This window comes from Tympanuchus pallidicinctus, unplaced genomic scaffold, assembly GCF_026119805.1.
Source record: "Tympanuchus pallidicinctus isolate F22 unplaced genomic scaffold, pur_lepc_1.0 scaffold26, whole genome shotgun sequence".
NCBI classification, from domain to species: domain Eukaryota; kingdom Metazoa; phylum Chordata; class Aves; order Galliformes; family Phasianidae; genus Tympanuchus; species Tympanuchus pallidicinctus.
Window position 1 is genome coordinate 1,007,501 of NW_026294743.1, and position 20,906 is coordinate 1,028,406.

The following is a 20,906-nucleotide window of genomic DNA, read 5'->3' on the forward strand; positions in this document are numbered from 1 at the left end:
CCTCTTGTCTATGTTTTATACTCAGTCTGCCCTTATTCTCAGCCAAAATGCTGGAATTACTGTAAACTTTTATTTTTGCAACTAAGGTGGTCTTAGAACGAAAATACAGCTCCTCTCTGCATACATTATTAGAGAAGTTTCTTACCTTGATGGGTGCAAACGTTTTTTTAGAAAAAAAGACAATGCAGAGGCACTTGCATTTGCTGTTTATTTGCTGTTTTCCAGCAGCACACAGCTATGTTAGAACGCAAAATTAATAATATAGAATCAATCTGAGTATTTTTTATATCCAAATGATATACAACCTTTATATTTGGACATTTCGTGGAAATTTTTGTGAAACTATATTTCAGCAGGACTAACTAGCTGAACTGTTGTTTTCGTGTTGTGTTCCTGTAGCTAGCAGTTAGATACCATGCTGGAAAATACTTGCATGGTTGAAATGGCGAGATGTTTTCAGAGAGACAAAAGTACTTTAATATCAGTTGGACCTAGCACAGAAAGAGTGACTGGGTATAGTACAGGGCTGCTTAGCCTTTCTCCACTCCCCTTCCATGCCATTGTAATCATTTACCCAATGAGTCTAATTAGGGAACTGATTTGAAATGTGTATGTAATGCATTGATAAATATTGTGGAAGCTAAAAATAACTGATAAGTTCAACTCTTTCTAACTTAGATCATGACATATTATCATGAATGCTGTGCTTTGGAGATAAAGTTTCTAGTAATAAAATAGCATGAGGATATGCAAGCTGGTAGGGTCAAGTGCCACATTTTACTGTGATTTTGGTGTTATGGGTGTTTGGTGTTTTTTTTTCCTTGTTAAAAATACAAATATATATGAATATGTATTTTTTTGTTTTAGGAATATTTAAAATTACTTATTCTTATATTGCTAGAAAATTCTTACAGAAGCTCTATGTAAAAGATTTTGATAAAGGATTTATGACTTTAGTAGTTAGCTTCATTTATTACATTTGTTTTTGCATCTGATCATTACGGAGTTGGGAAATCTGCATATGATTATTGCTATTCATCTAAAAACTAGTGTCCCTCTTACATTTTAAAGAGATTCTAGTGTTCATTTCCTGAACTGTTTGAAAAGCTGGAGAATGCTTTAGTTGGTTTATTTTATATTTGTTGCCACATGGCATATTCATGAAATGCAGAAACTTACAACATAATGTTTCTGGAAATTCCCTTGGCATACTCAGATTAGTTTATTTTAAACAAATCTATCATTTTCTAAAAGAACTGAATAATTATTAAATTGAATTCCAACAGTGTGCGCAGGTTTGCTGGAAAGAAGAGTAGATAAAGCATATGGTTACGTGACTGACACAATCAAAGGTTTCCCTACACAGTTTTGCAAATGGTGATTATAATTTCATGTTAATAAGATGCAGAAAAATGTGCTGAAGGAGTAGTGCTTTGCTGCTTTTGTCACAGTTTCATCAAACTGATTTTGTCAGCACTGGAGCATAACCCTTGCCACATCAGTTTGAGTGCTCATTAGGCAGCCGATTTGTCTGAATCCTCATTAAATTGATTAACTCATTTACTTATGGATGATGACATGTTATGTGGTACAGGAATGGTGGTTAGAGACAAGAATCGAGTCTCCCATTGACTTGCTTGGTATTCTGTTCTTCATTTATTTCTACAATAGATTGCTGTGCTCAAGTGCTACAGCATCAGTGATTTACTTTTTGCTGAAGTGTGGCATCAGCTGAAGGATTCAGCATACATTGTGTGAACTTGTACGTATTGGTTAAACGACTGACAGCAATTTAGAAGCTTAGGTTTATAGCTTGCTCTAATTCCTTGCTAATTCACTTGAGTACTAGATTTTCTCATAAAGAACCTAAAAGGTGTTCTTAAACATCTATTTTAATGTAAATTAAATAATGAAGGGAAGCAAGTAAAGAAGTAAAGGAAGTAATGTTGTACGTTCAGAAGAGAGAGATGTTGGTGGTACTGCAGTACAGGTTGAACTTTCCCAACAATTCTCTATGACATTTTTTTGCTGTATGGCAGATGGCAGCAGAGGGGCATTCTGACAAAATGGCGTCTGACATGGGCATGCGTAAGAAGCAGTGGTGTGTCACTGAACTCCTCCATGCCGAAAGAATTGCCCCCATAGATATTCATTGCTTGCTGAATGCTGATGAAGGCCAAATAGTACATGTGAGCATGGCAGAGTGGTGGATGGTGCTTTTCAGCGACGGTGACATAGACAGTGAGTCTCCTCTGCTGGTGCAGGCTTTCATGAGTGTGGTATTCAGGCTCTTGTTCATTGCTGATGAAAATGCATAGCTAATGGTGGTGACTGTGTTGAAAAGTAGTGTTTTGTAGCTGAGAATTTGCTCTATCAGAAAGTGTTATTCTTTTTGTATCTCTTCTTGTTTCCGTAGAAATAAATATGAGGCATTAACTGTTGAGTGACCTAAGTAGTATGAAGATGTCCATTGCTTTGAAGAAGCAGAGTTCTTTTTCTGTTACCATGGTTTAATATAAGCCTTGGTCATAGACTGGAACAGAGCTGGATAGCTGTAGTTTGCAAACACAGATTGAGCTCTCTAAATGTAGAACTGGAAGCAAGAGGCAGTTAAATATTCTCTGAAGTACAAGAAAACAAGAAACAGGACATTTTCAATGCTAAAAGAAGACATTCTTAACACGAAACAAGCAGTTAAATGGACCTTTGGAGTTTTTAGAGGTATCCTATTCAGGGATGATTGTTTCTAGACAAGATGAATTGTAGAAGTTCGGGTACTACTGAGAGTTTGGTGTAGCAGAGGAAAGAGGCTTTTCATGGGTAGAGAAACTTTCCACGGTCCAAGAACTGAAAAAAAGGTACACCTTTGGGAAATGTAGAAGTATTTTTAATGTCTTTTTGTAAGTTTTTCCTAAAGAAATCTGTACCTGATTTTCTTTAATGTATGTAAACATATATTCATATGTTGTAATGCTTACTTTTGTTTTTGCAAATTTTTGTAGCGTTAAAAAATGATTGTCTCCCTAATTCTGTCTTCTTTGAATATAGTTAGGATTTAAGTGTTCTTAAACTTCTTACAAGGTTAACATTAAGTTTCTGTAGAATTCAGAGATGGATACTGTGTGGGGAAAATACTTTTTTACTGTAATAGTTGTGTAGTATTTTTGGTTGTATTTTTTATACTGATACAGAATTTTATTGAGGATTTAGTCCAAGTAGTCTCGTTTTCTTGAAATGATGACCAAAGTGTGAGTGAATTTTGTTCCAGGGAGATCCAGAAAGAGAGGACATCTTGCTCTCCCTCTGTAGAAGAGGTTGCTGTTATTGAATTAAATTGGACTAGAATTTCACCCACATTTTCATTTATTTTTATAAGGAAGAATTCAGATTTTCTTTTTTTTTTTTTGTGAGTTGTCATTTATTTTACTTTGCTAAGATACATTTGTACAATTTGAATTGCTGTTTCTGTAGAATCATTTTAGGATCATAGAAATTTTGCAAAATTGCATGTAAGTCACAGTTAACATTGAAACAGGAAATTGGTGATCAGAGTTGAATTACAGTGCTCTACATTTTTCTACATCCACCTATTTCCCCCCGGCGCTTGCTCTGACAGTAATAGACCGCTTCTCTAATGGGGCTTGCATTTGAAGATAAGCCTACATGTAAACAAATTAACTTTTCTTAAATGGAGAGCCATTTCATTTGCAATAATGTACCAATTCATAAACTCTCGCAAGCATATTTTTTGAAAAAAGAAAGATAAATGACCCATTGTATAACACTTACTATTAGACAGACTAGATGTCCCTGTGTTCTGAGAGATAAGACTCTTGTATTATTACACTCTAATAAAATGAGTTAATGTTTTAGTATCAGAGATAAAAGGACAGTTGGATATATTTAATAACCAAACTGAGAAACACTTAATTTTAGTTGTCTGTAGCAATATAACACAAATTCCCCTGTAAAACAAATTGCACTTTTGGAATATACTTTAATGTGCATTCGACAAAGGAGAAAATGAGGTGATTGAAGTTCAATTTGTAGCATGTTATTAACCATTTCCGCTTGACTAGATGAGTAAAAGGATAATGGATGAGGGTTTTATTATTGCCTTTCTGCTAAAATGAAGTGGTGTAAAAGATAAGGTGATGAGATTAATGAACATAAGGAAAAGGCGTAATCAATCAAACTCCAACAGGGAGATGAGATGACAGTACTTAAGATTTGTAAGGATACATATTTTAAGAAGTGGATTTTATCAACACCAACATTTTGTTTAGGTGGAATGCTATGAAGCAGATGCCTGCCGATTTTAGTTAGTTTTGTACGTTCCTTATGCTGCTGTATATTTGAATCTTCAGCGACTTAAGTAACAGATGAAAGCTGAGATGTCTTGTTTATTTAAAACCCACATTTTTTAAAACTGCAGTTATAAATGAGGACAAACAAGTGCAACTATTTATTTTATAGCAAGAACAATGTTTTATTTATCAGTTCTTCACTGGTGAAACACTCTTAGATGTGTTTGGAAGAGTCACTTCTGTTCCCTGTTTTACCGTCTCGAGTTCTGTGGCCCTGTCTTTCGAGAAGGTAGTTTTCTTTAGTCATGAAAAAGTAAGGTACATTCCTTTTCCTGTAAGAAACAGTCAGCCATCAAAATCCATGAGATTTCAACTCTCAGATTCTTGAATAGAAAACAATATCTTATGAAGACTAATCTGCAGAACTTTTTGGATAGAAACACATTCCTTGTTGTAGGGTGACGCTTTTTATGTTTCAGATCTCAAATGCAGTACTTCTTGCCTTTGATACGTATCTTAAAATGACTAACTTACTTGCATATCTGTATTGCTAACAAGTTATGGAAGTAAGAGTCCTCATCGTAGCAAATGATTTGTTACAGGCATTTTTAAATGTTTCTTATGCTAGAATCCTAAATTCTTTAAATTACTTGCAAGTACTCCAGCTACGTTTAGTCATGGAGTGACTTTGGTAACCCAAAGATGGGTCTTGTGTGTTAAACTATGCTTTTTTCTACAAAGTAACACTGAGCTGCAAACTAAATCACATAAGAACTGAGCATGCCTTTGCAATACCCTTTGTGTTTCACATGCCTTCAGTTTCCCACTTTTTAAAATAAATGTAAACCACTTTCAAGATGTGGAGCTGACTGGGAATGGAGCTTCCATCTAGTTGTTTTTTTTTTCCCCTTGTGTTTTATTTTTTTCCCCACTTAATGATTTAAGGAGGGCTTCCTTCAAATACGTTTAACTTGCTTAATGAGTTGCCTTAAGTTACTTTTGCAAATGAAATATGCATGGATAGGCTAAATTATTGTATTTTCTCAAGGAACTGTTAGTTCTTGGCAGCGCTTTGTACAGGATGGATAGGTTATTGCTGTGAGGTTAAGTCTGTCTGAAAAGCCTTTTACAATGCTTTCTTCTCTTTAGACTTCAGAATTTATGAAACAGACTGTTAGATATTGGCTAGAACTCAGTGCTTTGTAAATACTCCCACATTAGTTCTGACTTGTTCTGCCTTTTAGGAAAACTTCCAGTTGTGCAAAACAGTATTGTGGATTTGTAAGATAAATGCGTAACACAGGCCAGATCACAGTTTTTCACTGTAGCTGATGTTTTCTTATAGACTTACAGTTCCCTCTTCTCCTCTCATCTGCACAATTTTTTGATAGGTCATTTTTTATTGGACCCTCAGGAGAAGCAAGTTTTAGATTTAATACCCTGGAGGGAGTGGCAAGGCAAATCATGTTGTTGGATCACTTGTTCAACTATCCCCAGACTGCTGTCTGTGTATGTTGTATTGGTATGATATTCCCAAGCCTTTCTTATCAATCATTTGGACTAGATATGCAGTTTAATTTTCTATTGTATTTTAAAAGTGAAATTATGGTCATATTCTTGTTTTGTTATTCCAGTATCCTAGATGTGGTCACAGTTCTCATATTAGGTATGTCCATGGCTTAATTAACCTTGGAAGAAGGTCTGTACTCATAAGAATGTTTTATAGCTAAATTTAAACTGTTTTGTCATCAGTGAAAATGTTGATCTGCAGTTACTTTATAAAACCTTCTATTCACATTGCTCTTTGTTCTTTGCAAATGTGGATCATTTTAATTGGTCAGATTACTTAAGTGGGTGATCTTCTGAGATTCTCTCTTGTAGTCATAGCCCATTTTCCATGCGAAATGACTCTACTTTTACAGGAATATGAGATAAATGTAAGAATACGGATACTGGGTATGAGGCATGCTTATGTAGGCCTTGATTAAAAAAGCGTGATGGGGGGCATGTCCTCTGATAACTAAGAGTGATTTCCGTATCTTGTTGTCATATCTGTATTCTGATTTGGTATACAGAAAAGGAGCTAGCAGGGAGAAAAGCAGTCCTTGAGCAGTGGAGGGTTTATAAGCAGCACTATCTTCTGTCCCAACTTCTGAGAGCAGGAGGGAGAATTTCTCTAACATTAATTACTATACAGTTCTGGGATGTGGGGCAGCTACCAGACATCCCAAGTAAGGCAAATGTATGTAATTGCACAGCAGCCCCGGCAGCTGCTCCAGTATACTCAGAGGGAATTTGGTTCCTGCAGCAGTCTAGAGATTGTGCAGCACAAAGGTGGCATTAAGCCATTTTTACATTCCCATCCCTTTGCAAGCTGCACCTTCTGTGCCATATCTCTCATAAAACATAGCACAGAATCTTTTAATGTAAACTGCTGGATTGGCAGCTCTGGAGTCTGACTTTTCTCTTTGCCTTCGAGAGGCACATCTGTTCTTTTACAAATGGGCTTGGTTCCCATAAATGACCTGATCAGATGCAGTCTTTTATGATGACTGGTACTCTAGCTTCCTGCCAGATGTGTGGGGGTGGTTTTTTGTTTTTGTTTTGTTCTGATGAAGGGATATGAAGAGTAGTTTACAGGACATCAATAAAAAATCCTTCTTTTTGACAATGAAACTTACTTTTTTTTTCATTGTCCATAAGTTGTTTTCTCCAACGTGCCTTCTCCAAGTTCATATCAAAATGGCAGACACTGGACAACTGCCAGTATTGCAGGTGCTTTAGTTCCCTCCTTTTTTTGTAGCTGCTATTCTGCTTGCACATGTTACGGCTTGATAGGACTTTGTAGGGTACATGTAGGAGCAGCCCATAGGAAAAGTTATAATCCGAAGGTGGTTAAGTAGGCAGGTGCAAGGCACTGCAGTGGGAAATGTAACATGACTATTCTTTTCAGAACAGGAATTTGAAGAGACAATTAAAACAAACACGAAGCTTATTTTTTTAAAGAAAACTTCATGGCTAAATTACGGTTAAGAGCAAAGAAAGCAAAACTAAGTGAGCTTCTACATTGTTTTCTGTGATATACTTTTGAGAAGTATGTTCCTGTGTATTACCTTTGACCATATCTAGTTATACTGCTATGGATATGAACTGCTGTGAGTCATTAGTCTGGCAGTTGTCCTAGTTTTCTGTACTCTATAGAGATCAACCAATATAGACGGATAAAGATTATCTACAAGGTTTTTTGCAGTAGGAATTTTGTAAAAGGAGGGGGACTAGTTGTAACTTTTAACTTGTAAACTAAAAAAAAAAAAAAAAACAACAAAAAACCCTGCACAGAAACTTAAGATCTCTACATTTGACAACTTTGTCAAATATTGGAGAGAAGATGCTTCTGATATGCAAGCAAAAAACAGTCATTTTCATAAATACAGAGAGAAGAACCTGTCCGAGAACAGTCCAGTGTGAAGTTGCAGTTGAGAATAAGAAGATAGTAATTTCCACAAAATCAGTTTTGGTCATCTGAAAAACCGATTGACTAAAGCCTCAAAGTTATCTCAGTGTGAGTGATTAATCATTGATGATGAAGCTGCATCCTTGTAACTTGCTTTCTGTTATTTTACTGTACTTGTCTTATATGAGGAACAAAAATAATTGATTACTTTGGTGTGTAAAATCTTTCTGGAAAAAAAAATCCTGATCATGAGATCCTTCAAAGATGTCCTATATTAGAGAATTAAGATGTAGAATTACTGAAAGTAGTCCTTGATGGTGTTCTTCCAGAGGATTTTAGCAACTGAGGATAGTGGAAATGCTATGGCACAGCTTGAAGCAGTGATGAAACACCTGGTGGGAAGGCAGGGCCAACCCAGGGGAGCTCAGGTGCATGCAATGTACCTGAGTGACCAGAAGAGGTGGAGCCAGGATGCACCCCTTGCCAGACCTCATTAAAGGGTTGGCAGTGCAGGCAAGGATGTCTTTTGCTGGATATATCTGTCTTCCTGGGGCTTGCTAGCTGTAAGCAGTTCTTCTCCTTCATTTCTGCATAAGTGGCTGATGCATTCGGGCTCGTTCTCATTTTTTGTAGCTCATGACTTTATCACTGCTCTTATTACAGTGCTTTCTATCTCACTGTGGCATTACACTGAGTAGTTTCAGAGAAACACACCTGAGTGCCTTCCTCATAAACTGTGGTCTAAAGGCTCATCTGTTCTCTAATTTCCATTATGAAGTCTTTTGTATGATCAGATATGGGGTTCTTGGCAAAATTTGGGTTGTGGTCATACTACCTCATGATTTATTTATTTATTTATTTCTTAATAGTGTGAAATGCTAGGGAGCATATAAAAAAGCTTTGAGGTTGAAGTTTAAGAAGGGTTTTTGTTTTATAATCCCTTTACTGGTAATGAAACACTTCCAAAACAATTACTGTTAGAGTATCACAATCTGAATTTGTGTTTGTTTGTTTTTTTTTTTTTTTTTTTTTATTAACTCATCAGGAGATCTGAAGTAAAACTAAGTAACGGTTTTCAGTAGGATTTCCTTGGTTTTTTAGGTAAACTAATGGCAAATGAGGTTTCCCAATGTAATTTCCCAAAATTCTGTCTCACTTGGGGCAGCTAGCCTGAAATGCACCATTGCATCATTCAGTACTTATTTTTTCTTGACATGCAAACTGAATTTTTTTTTTTTTTTTTTTTTTTTTTTAGTGGTTATACAGTATGTATTTAAATGATGAAATTCATTGACACAAAATAAATAAGTCATCACATTTAATGCTGTGTACTAAGGAATTATGGTATCTACCAGTTTATGCAGACATCAAGACTAGCCAGAATTCTTAATTAGAATGGATTGAAAGCACTCTCCAACTATTAAAACTTATAGTGTCATGGGAAAAAAAAAAAAAAAAAAAAAGGAAGAAACTATTTTATTTGCCTGCTCTGCTAGCTGTTGCTAAAGGCAGAATGCTGGGGTTATGTGTACACTGAGTTTGATTTAGCATGGTAATTTCTGCATTCTGTGTATGATACGCTATTATGTCACTCGTGTTAACATTTCAGTATATGTATACACACAAGTATGAATCTAGATGTGTGTGTACCAGTGTGCTTTCATAAGAGTGTCTCCATCCTTGGTTAATTTAAATGATGATATACAAGTAGGTTGGAATCCGTACAGCCCCATTCATGTATGCTGCTTTGGTAAATGCATGAGATGTGAACTGTGGTGCATGTGTTAGTTGCACCATTTTAATGATGCTTATCAGAGAATCTGAGTGTGGACACGAGTTGAAATAGCCACTTTTTCAGAAGATGCTATCTGAATCATTTGGAAATTCTTAGAGTTAATTCGTTGTGGCACGCTGTCTCGGTTGTGTGAGCTTTGTGCATCTTCCTCTTGGTGAGCAAATCCTTGCTAAGAAATCAGAATGTAACAGGTTCACTAAATCAAGAGAGCAGTCGATTCTTCCAAGATTATATGAATTATTGTAATTGTAGCTCTGTTTTGTCATGAATCTGCTGTTTTATTTCCCAAATAAAGGAAAATTCTTTTATCCTTATCTTTGTAGGGCTTGGTGAGGCACTCAAGCCTTTGTTTTCTTCTTGTTGAACTTCTGCTTTTTAGGCTGCGTAATTTAACTTATAGTCCTGCCTTTAGCAATTGGATCTTATTGTTCTCCATTATGGTCAAATGTTTTCTGCTTCTGGTAGTGAACCATTGTTGATGTTTCAATCTAAGTGTTAGCAGAGGTGATCAAAAGGGACAAAGAAATTATGAAGTATTGGGCGTAGTGGGAAGGAGTAAGATAGCTGGTACTAACTTTGCTTATGGTGTTTAATGATTTATTAGTGCATACAGAATGTTGAGAACCTCGTAGTAAAAAAAAAAAAAAAAAAAAAAAAAAAAAAGAAACCTGTTATGGATAGAGGCCTTCCTGATATATTTTTTTCTTGATGATCCTGGTGAAACTTACCTGCAGTTAGTGGAAGTCTGCTTGCAGAAAATCTGCATTGCATAATTTTTTTTCAATTTGAAATACAGCTTTAGCATCAGGATAAAGAGAGAAAGTATGGTTATGCATCCTCTATTTTAATCATCTGGGAAGTATTTTTCATGTCATCGCACATGTACTGATCTGTGGCCTGTGACAGACGTTATTCATTTCCACAGAAGTTGTGTTTTTATATATAACTTTTATTTTTAGATCTATTCTATAGTTGAGAGTAGTTGCTAAGTTATAACTAATGATTGTGCTATTTACAGATCCAGTGGTTTTGAAGTATATCAGGCTAGTATAAACAGCGTACTGTGAAATAAGAATTTCAGCTTGTGGTAAATCTATCTATCCCCAGCAGCTTCAGGTAAAATAATTTTAGCCTTCTAAAGCACATCAATTTGCTAGTCTGTGGTTCATGTATCAAAGAGCATTCTATGAAAATATCAATATCATTGGTTAATATAAATGAAATTAATTTTTAAAGGTGGGCTAAAGGTTGACATCTGAAAAATTGCATTACTTTGCAGAAGAGAAATTTCTGTCTTCTAGTGAAATTTCAGGTCAGGAGGGCAAGTAATTTTCACAATCTTCAATGGGAACCAGTGAAATATGAACTTCGTTGTCACCTAGCCCCAAAGCGATAAGATAAAATGAGCTGATACATCATTTGCTGTGGTTTTATCATCTCCTCCAGTAATTGGAAGAGAAAACATAAGAGTCCTTTACCACCCCCCTCTCCAATCCCTTCACCACCCACACCCAGGCATAAGCCATTTTGCTGTGATCGATACAAAGGTCACAGAGTATTTATTTATTTATTTAATTTTTTTTAATGCTGGGTAAAACCATCTAGTGGAACATTAAAGTAATGAATATGTTTAATTGAGTTTGTCACCCATGAAAATGCTGAACAGGATTGTGTAGCAGACTGTGCTCACAGGAGGGACTGGATGGAGGACTGCTGTTTGAGCGTGGATTTCAGGGGCTACGTGTACAAGTATCTATTACTTAAAGAGAACATCTTAATCACTGTTCTCAAGATCTCTAAAATAAATAAGCTTTGAGATTTATTTAAAAATATTTAGATATTTAATATCATTATTAATTTTGGATGTATTTAAGGCAAGAGTACAGTAAGACTGTTTCACTGTGGATGCTATAGCTAGAAACCATGTAACATTTGGATGGTAGAATCAGAAGACACATTTGCAAATCTGAGTTTGTGGTGGAGATCCAGATTCCTACTGAACTATGAATCAGATTTTATGTCCTCTACGTGCTGTAATTTTGCATTCCTGAACAAAAACGATCCCAAAAGACTTAGAATGCTACCAGAAGACTGTATTTGTGTACCTTCTCTTTCAGCTGCAGTCAAATGCTAGTTAGAAGCATTTTGTTTGTTTGCTTTTTTGTATCTAGCTTAATGTGCTTCATAACTTTTTTAGGAAAAGATTTCAAGAAAAGCTGTTGTGAAATGCACGAATATGCATCAGCTGTTTAAAGAAGCTGTTTAGATTTTATTTTACTCACAGCAGTTAAATTGGCTGGCACGTTAAAGTAATGTAATTATTCAATTACAATTTCACTTCTGTAACCCATTTGCAGACTTAATTACTTTTAGGATGTTCACATTTTTAAGATCAATACTTTTCTCTAGAAGAGAATATATAATAGCTGATTTGTTTGCCTGAAATGTAGAGCAAAATGTTCATCCAGTCCTCAGTAAAATGCTGCTTTTCTCATTCAGGAGGCAGATGTGGAGTTGTTATCTTGTAACAATTTAGTGTAATCTGTTACAAGAGACATAGTTTGTAATCAGGGTTCAAGAGGGTGCTTTGAAGAAAAAGTGAAGTGGGGCATTTGTGTTCAAAAGTGTACCATGAATAGCTTCCAATTGAGCATTTTCATGTTAGGAAATTAGCTGAAACCCAGCTATGAATTGTTAGGAAATGATTTGTTTACGTATGACCTTAATTAACAATCATCACTATTGTATCTGAGTTTCCATGCAACTCTGATTTCAGTCTCCTCAAAGTGGAAGTTGAAGCTGGCTCTTCTTCACCTGTTGGGCACTCAGTGGGCTTCTTTCTGCCAGGTAGCATGGGGGCCTGCAACAGGACTGTAAGGACTGGTTGCAAGCTTGAGCTGTCATTTTTAGTATTTGAAGTAAATAAGAGCTTCATGCAAAAGTAGAATCAGTTTTGGATTTTAAATAGTGATGTCATGCCTTTTCTTCATCTGGTTTGCTGAGGTTTCACCATGGAGTAGTTTGTCTAATAAGATTTTTGGAACTGTGGAACCTGACATGGTTCATTTCTTTACTTCTGTGGCAAACTGTTTAAGTTGTCTTTCCTCCTGCAGAGTGCAGTATCTTTTGAAACAAATGAAACGTGCAGTAGATTGAATTCCAGTCTTATGTTTCGAATCAACTGAAATTGTGTAAATATCTGTTCGTGTGGAAAAGGAAGTTCTGTTTGTGCATGTTACATGAGATTGTTTCAGATGTTGGTCCATAACTATTACCAGAGCTGACAAATAATGAAAATAAATAGAAGTGAACTCAGAGCATTGTACTGAAGGATAAATAAGATGGTTGGTCTTAAATTCTTGAGCAGAATTTCTGTGCTGTATGGCTTAAGGAAGGAAGTGGGTATGTACGAGAGTATTTTTTGCAAGTTGTAATTTTGAAACTGAAATTATGAGATGTGGTAGCACTAATTAAAAAAAAATCCCTTTATGAATATGAAAATTCTAAATTTAAATCGCCAGCCACTTTCTACAGCTAGTAGGTTCTGTTAATAAAATCGGCTATCTGGCAAGGAATGAAAGGTTGAATTTGATTTTAGTAAGGAATCCTCACTGATACACATGAAAGCAGCGCGTTTGTGCCCTGGATCTTTCATCTTGTCTGATGGGCCCGCTAAGCACAGAGCAATGGTAATGATGCAGTTTCCATGGCAACCGGTTCATCGGAGGGCTAGACCTCTGTCTGGGGTGCTGTCAGTGTGCGAGGGGTTCAGAGAACAGAGTGTCCCAAAGAAGGGCTGCTTCCACCTAATCCAGTTTTAATTGAACTCCAGAGACTTTGAAGTGAAGCTACGGACCAGGCAGTTACTGTTCCGACTGGGGATGGAGGCCTGGCTCAGCTAGGCCTCAGCTGCTCTCGCTCCTGATAACGGCTGTTAATGAGCGGCCTGAAGAATTGCTCTAGCAGGGACGACTATCGTGCCTGCAGTGCGATCCAAGTTTGGGCTGTAAATCCTGGTGTTCTGGTAACTTCACCGTGGCTGTATGAGGCTCCCAGCATAAACCAGCTCTGCTAATTTCAAATTGTTGCTTTTCCTTTCGGCTTGGGGAAAAAAAATAAAAAGAATAAAAACGAAGGGCTTTTGGCCATGTGTTTCCGCTGCCTCTACAAATGTCAGACCCACAGAGTAAAAGTAATAATTATTCAACATGCTGATTTTTCTTACAGTAATAAGTAATTACTTAATAAGTTTGAATATGAAGTGTTCTGATTTATAGTGACAGTCAGTTGTTTCAATTGCTATTACAGAAATGCAGAAAGACGTTCCTAATTGTCTCTGAAAACAGTCATTGAAATTATAAGCTCCAATTTTCAGGTCTTAATATGAATGAATGCCAGCAGAAGTACTAAGACGTTTCTGTACGCAGGCCCTGCAACTTTGTTTCCTTTGTCACCTATTTGGATGCTGTGCTCTGTAAAAGATACTTAGGATGTGTTTTTTTCTTTCTGTGTTCATGGAATATTGGGACAGGAGAAGTTGTCTGTTGCACTGGAAGGGAAGATGTGGAAGATGGTTTGCTTAGTAAACTTGCTGCTTTTTGTTCTCCCCAGTTGTTTTTTATAAAGTTTGCAGATGTGGCATGGTATTTTACACTGTGCTATGCAATACTTTATTTTAGTGCTTCTGTCTTCAAACAAATAGCTCATGCAAGGCAAAGTCTTCCTTAGTTTAAAACCTATAAACAAATCATTGTGTTCAAAACCAATCTCGCTTATGTTAGAGGCTTGTGTTTCACTTCTCTTTCAGTTTTTTTTTTTCTTCCCAATATATTGCTAAGTGAAATTGTTCTAAGAGTGATGGTGAAAGATTATACTTAGATCTCTTGTAGTGGGTTTATGTTTAAAGTGTTTGTGTTTACTAAAATGGACAAATTTCAGATATTTTCCTTTGCTTGTGCTCTGTTAATCTGAGGCCCAACGGTGTCCAGTGTTGCTGTCCTTTAACACTTAAATAATTAAGCATTGAAATGAAAAGGAAAAAGTGAAGAAACAAAGAAACAGAGTGGCTGCGGACTAAAAATGAGATTAGTTTGAACTGTGAAGGCAGACTAAGCTTCTGTGTCTGTCAGATGGGATGACAGGAATTGTAACAAGTTACTTTGACAACCGCTTACTCCATAGAGAGATTATGCTGAGTTCATTTGCAGGTTTGTATTTAACCTTAGCTGACAAAATGATACTTAACCTCTTATACAGACAACCTTTCTACCTCCAGAATTAATGAATGTTGCCTTAACGATAAATGTAAGGAATGTTTTTTCTTCCTTGAAGACATTTTTTACTCTCTTTTTTGTTGCATTTCTCTTGTTACAATGCTAAATTGAGTGTGGATACATCTGATGGTACTAGCAGTTCACTTCAGAATATGCTTTTGTATTTTATGACCTTTCTTGTTGTTTCTGAAACTCCCGTAAAGATAGTCAATTGTCCTTAAAGGAAAAATAAGGGCAAATTTTAAGAGGGTCTGGTATAAACAGTTGAATTTAGACCTAAAAAAATCCATGCCTCATAGCATTGTTTTAAATATGAGCAACTTTTTAATTTTGCTGTAGGTTTTGGATGCATTTGGTAGAATCCATGCTTGTGCATCTGTTTCTCTATAAAAACGTGTTACTTATGCTGATAGCATATTCAAGCATACTCTCTCACATGATCAATTTCTTCTAGATTCTGGCATATACAGAAGGACTCCATGGCAAATGGCTTTTTTCAGAGATTCGAGCTATCTTTTCCCGACGCTATCTTCTACAAAATACAGCGCTGGAGATATTCATGGCAAATAGAGGTATTGTGAGTTTAGAGAAATATCAAGTCTTGATTCATTCTGGGGACGTTTTCTTTCTCCTTAGCTCCTTACTCATTCCCTTTTTGTTAGGGATCTGTATAAGCAGTAGAGAGTTGTGGATTAAGTGCCTCAATGTTTAAGTTAGTATATTTTTGAATTATGATTTTTGTTTTTCCTTCTTTTTTTTCCTTCATTGAGGAATCATGTTCAGACGTGATAACTGGGAATTAGCAATACTTCACTTTCACGTATATCTACATACTTACTTGGCATCCTCTGAAGTCTATTGTTTAAGGCATACGCTACCTCTAATCTGTTTTGCTTGAAGTTTTTTCTCTTCTCTTGGGGGAAGGTTAGCAGTTATTAGTTATACTAAGTAAGAAAACAGAATGAAAGAACTTCACTAGCAGACTGGACCAGTGACTTATTTAGCTTCATTCTTTATTTCTAGGAATAATATTAATGTATTCTAATATTTTCAAGCATAGTCACTTAGATAGCTCTAAAATTATATGTATAAAATTACGTAATATATATAAATGTATGTAATATATAGGAGTTACAAATACATATTATATATTCTTAAACAGGGAAGCACAGCTGTCAGTTATTCCTCAGTGTAACTCCAAGAAATAAATTTGGGCTTAACCCTGCTTGAGTATGAACTATTTTTCTTTTTTTTTCACTTGTCAACTCCTTTCTCAGACACACATAAAATTCACTCAAAATATGAGGAGTTAAGATTTTGGACAATTTTCTTTTGCTGTTATCTCCTTCTAAATTTTAGTTTGGATTGCATGTTATCTTTACAGATTGAACTAAGATTCTTCAGACACGGTGCTTTTGTACCAGTAATGAATATTTAAAAATTAAGTTGTGAAAACACCAAATAAAGTAGGTCCTAAGAGGACACTTTGCAAATGTATAATTGTTTTTTTCCCTCTATAGTAATATTAGATATTGTTGTCCTGAAATCTTTATGTTTTATAGGATAACATATTTAATGCAGTTAGTATGACAGTCAGAAAGTACCGTCTTTGTTTAAAACAAACTCTCATCTTGAACATAACTGTTAAGGAATCAGACACATAGCTTGCAGAGCATGTCTGGGAGTCCACCAGAATATTCATAATGTGCACAAACACTTTCTTACTTAAGACCCTCTAGTTGCACTTCATGAAGTTAAGGAATGTTTCCTGGTGATCACGATTGGATTAAGTAGTTCAGATTTTTGGTTTCTTATTTCATTAGTGTAACTCTATCTTCATACTTTGTGTGAAATAACAATATTTTGAGAAATGAATATATGTAGAAAATGTCTACCCATAAAGCTACTTTACATATAAACTACCCTTTTTGAAATTAATCCTAGTTAGTTTGTATATACCTATAGGTTTGACTTCTATTCAGAAAGCAGAGCAACTGCAGGCCTTAGAAACGTGTAAAACTGTCAATGTCTTTTGAAATTCCTTTCAGTGGAACAATAGAAGAAGTTTTATATACAAGTGTATTGACAGTAATCTGAAGGAAGCATGTCTTGTTTTCCATCTGTTTGGCACCTGATTGTTGGCGTAGAAAGGCTGAAATAAGTAATACCAAGTAACATCGTATTTCAACTCCTATGTTCACAGTGGGTGTCATGTTCAACTTTCCTGATCAAGCAACAGTAAAGAAAGTGGTTAACTGTCTCCCTCGGGTTGGTATTGGGGCTACCTTTGGACTACCTCAGACCAGGTATTTAACAATTTGAGTTAATTACTGTCTCCCTCGGGTTGGTATTGGGGCTACCTTTGGACTACCTCAGACCAGGTATTTAACAATTTGAGTTAATTATAACTGTGAGGTCTAAGTGTTTTTTGTTTTTCATCAAGCCGACCAATGGTTTAAAGCCTTAGTACCTATTGCTTTACAAAACATCCCTGTTTGTTCTGCTTGCTTTTTTGAATGTGTTATTGTAACTAAGAACTTTGGATTTGAGATTGTTTTTGTGATTTCTGTCTGTTACATAGAAGGTATCGTCTTTTTGTCAATATGACTTAATGTACTTAAGGAAAATAGGACTCCTTGTTTACACTGAAATGTAAGCTTGGTTTAAGATGGCTTGTAGTACTGATTAGCTTTTGAGAGTTCTCAGTTTCATTTGCTTGACTGTAACATCCTTGAGTTCTCTGTATTATTTAAATGCAGAATAAAATGATTGTTCCTAATCAGAAGGATATTCTAATCACGTGTAGACCGACATAAGCTAAACAGCATGTGAAGGATTGATAAGGTGTATCTTTGTGCTCTAGAGGACAGGGTACAGATTTGTTTTGATTAAGTGGAAAAATCAGTATTTCTCTGTCAGACTTTGCGTTTGGGTTGCCAGACTGAAGATTACTATTCACTTTGCTACATTTTTTTGTAGTAGATGATTTGGGCTTTTTTACCAGGTATCTTCAGGATTGAAGTCAGCAGCGTAGTTTGATGTTCACTGAGGCTGATGGAAGTAGTTTTTGAAGTGTTCCTCATTTCTAGTTGGATTGATTTCCTCCTGCATTTAAAGTATATAAGCTTCAGGTATCCAAAATAGCATTTGGTTTAAATAGAAATTTAGCATAGAACTAGTAAAAAGAAATGTTCTACTGCCACTAACATTTTCTTAAGTAAAAAATGAAGATCCTCCAGGTTTTCTCATTATTTGTCTCCAATGTGTACTTCTGTTTTTCAGACGCATTTCTTTGGCTAGTCCACGACAGATTTTCAAAGCTTCCCATATGACCCAGCGGTGGCAACACCGAGAAATTTCCAACTTCGAATACCTGATGTTTCTAAACACAATAGCAGGTAACACAAATTACTGTGGAACTCATGAATGGAAGCATTTAGTTAGCGGTGTCAGTCTCAGCAGTCATAAGGCACTGCTGGTTTTTCCCTTTGAACAAATAACTTCTCCAATGTAAAATTTTCTTCAGAATAATAACTTCATAAATTCCTCCTACGTTTACTTTATGCATTTTTCCATGGTGATGACAGTGCTTAATGGTCTACTAATTGGCTTTCAGACTGGGCTCTTTCTAAAATGGCCTGTAGAGCAAATGCCTCTGCTTCTGCTAACGACTTCAAATACAAATGGTCAGTTTTGCTAGTTTCTGCAGTCAGTCATTAAGTCAGAGATGCCAGGATACTGGCAGATTTTTTTTTTGAAGTAGTGGAAGTTCTGTTTGACATTGATCATGACACTATTTTCTCAGTTTCTAGTTGAATGAATCTTTTCAGCTTTAATGTATTATTGAAATAATGAAGTGTGTTCTAGCTGTTCGTGTTCTTGGCATTTGCCGTTTAAAGGAATTAAAAAATAAGATTATGGAAAAAGGGAAAATCTAGTTGCCCAATGTGGGAAAATGAAAGACAATCAATTTGAAACAAATAAATAATAAATATATCAATGTCAAGTATCCTTAATCCTGAATAAGGAAAAATGTGTAACATATCCAACTGATAAGGGAAAGAAAGGATCTAGCTATACCATTTAAAAATTCTGCAAATCATAATGGAAAAATATGGAATGGTGTAAGAAAACAACGGAAAAAAAAACTTGGAGTGACTCTTAAATTTCTTTTCTGATAGAAAATTTTATTTTCTATCATTCGCCTGATAGAATGGATTGTAAAATAATCTCCCTTGGGAAGAAGTAAAAGCTTTTCCCTCGAGTCTTTTAAGAGCAGACAAAATCAAGACAACGTATTCATGCGAATGAACTTCTGTGACAGAATCCAAAGACAGGATAAAAAAAAAAAAGTTATGTTACTGGTTATGTGCAATGTGTGTATGTATTGTGTAGGTGATATATTTGGTTTTACTGGAGGAAGGTGATTATATCCATCTTACGGATTCACTAAGGTGTACATGTGAACCTGGTTCTAGAACATGGTGGGGTTTTTTTTGCAGATTTTTTATTCTATTACACGTAGGCATATCCAAAGATCAAGGCCAATTTAACGAGGATTCCCTAAATAAAATGATTATTTGAGTGATTTTTTCAACCAAAAATCCTGAGCTCCTTCACATAGTGAATTTAATGCATAATGAAAATTGCTTCTACTTTTTGTGTAAAAAGAAGTCATTGGATTTCCATTTTTTTAGGTTTCTCATTTTAAAGATTGAAGACAAGATGACAAAGCAAGGAAAAGTGCATAGGAAATGAATGTATTTAACTATCACTCTTGCTGCTTGCAAAACAGTTAACAAATGAAGTGAGATGAGCTGCAGTGTTTTAAATACTAGCAATTTGAAAACTTTCTAATTATCCTTTCTGTAAAGCAAAGTAGAGCATTGAGGTGATAAAGGATCTAAAATAAATTACAGTTCATTTGAGGAGCTCACAAAATTATATAGTTTTATCTTCAGAGGTTGATATTTTAGTTAAGCGGAAGTCCCTTAATTCCAGCTGTTGTTTTTCATTGTCAGGTCGCACTTACAATGATTTAAATCAGTATCCTATTTTCCCTTGGGTTCTTACCAACTATGAATCAGATGAGTTGGACCTTACGCTTCCTAGCAACTTCAGAGATTTGTCAAAGGTATTTGTCATACATTTTATTTTTCTCTCTGTTAATCATTACAGGAGTTTTCAGTCTTATTCACGTCTTCTGCAGTGTTTGCTGCTTTGGTGGAAAACATAAAGAAAAAAATTTATTTAAAATTTGTTCTTTTAACAACCATTATCTATACAAGATGTTAATGTGATAAAAAAAAAAAATGAAGGCAGTTTTTAACAGTTGTTATTTTTAGGTAATTATTGATGAAGCTAAACATAGATCTGTTTTGAAAATCTGAAAGTTTGTTTTTTCACTTCAGATTTAGTACTTCAACTTTAAAAAGTGCATCCATCATACACATACATGTATCTACAGGTGTATGTTTCTGTTCATATATGTGTGCATACATATATATATATATATATATATATATATATTCTGACTGTTCGGTACCTTTTGCCTATTTATTATTATATATGATATATACAATGATCTCTTGAAGATTATAGATAGAAATCGAAAGCGCATAAATAATACTTTAAGTCCAAAATGGAAAGGTACTGAGGTACTGTCATTGTAATATTTTCTAATGATATTATTATGTTTGACTTGTCATGAACTCAGTGCTTTCTCAGAATGTCTGACTGATACACAACTATAATCATGGGTAAACCTACACATGATTTGACCTGTAACAATTTTTTGTATGTAAACAATATTTTAAAGTAATTAAAATAAAGTAATTTAATAAGAAATTATTAGAATTTAATGAATGCTTTCTTAATAGTTTCCAGGCAAAAAAAAAAAAAAAAAAATCTGAAGAGAGTTTACAACTAAAAATACCTATCGCTGATATAGATTTTATTTTAGGAATCTTAATAGTTCAAAATATAGGAACATGAGGAACATGACTCTGCAAAATTTAAGAGCTGAGGTGATACTGAGATGAAATGCAAAGATGATAAATTGCAAAAAGCAGACAAAA

The 20,906-nt window shown here is 35.2% G+C and overlaps 1 protein-coding gene across 4 annotated transcripts in view; it reads left to right on the top strand.

Annotated features, from left to right (window-relative positions):
* Positions 1-20,906, top strand: part of LRBA (LPS responsive beige-like anchor protein) — a 363,075-nt gene that overhangs the window by 226,687 nt on the left and 115,482 nt on the right. For all 4 annotated transcript variants that reach the window (XM_052690432.1, XM_052690429.1, XM_052690431.1 and 1 more), the window contains exons 41-44: positions 15,284-15,401; positions 17,033-17,135; positions 18,112-18,227; positions 19,851-19,963. In XM_052690432.1, the coding sequence (XP_052546392.1) occupies positions 15,284-15,401; positions 17,033-17,135; positions 18,112-18,227; positions 19,851-19,963 (450 nt within the window). The remainder of the gene's footprint in view (positions 1-15,283; positions 15,402-17,032; positions 17,136-18,111; positions 18,228-19,850; positions 19,964-20,906) is intronic.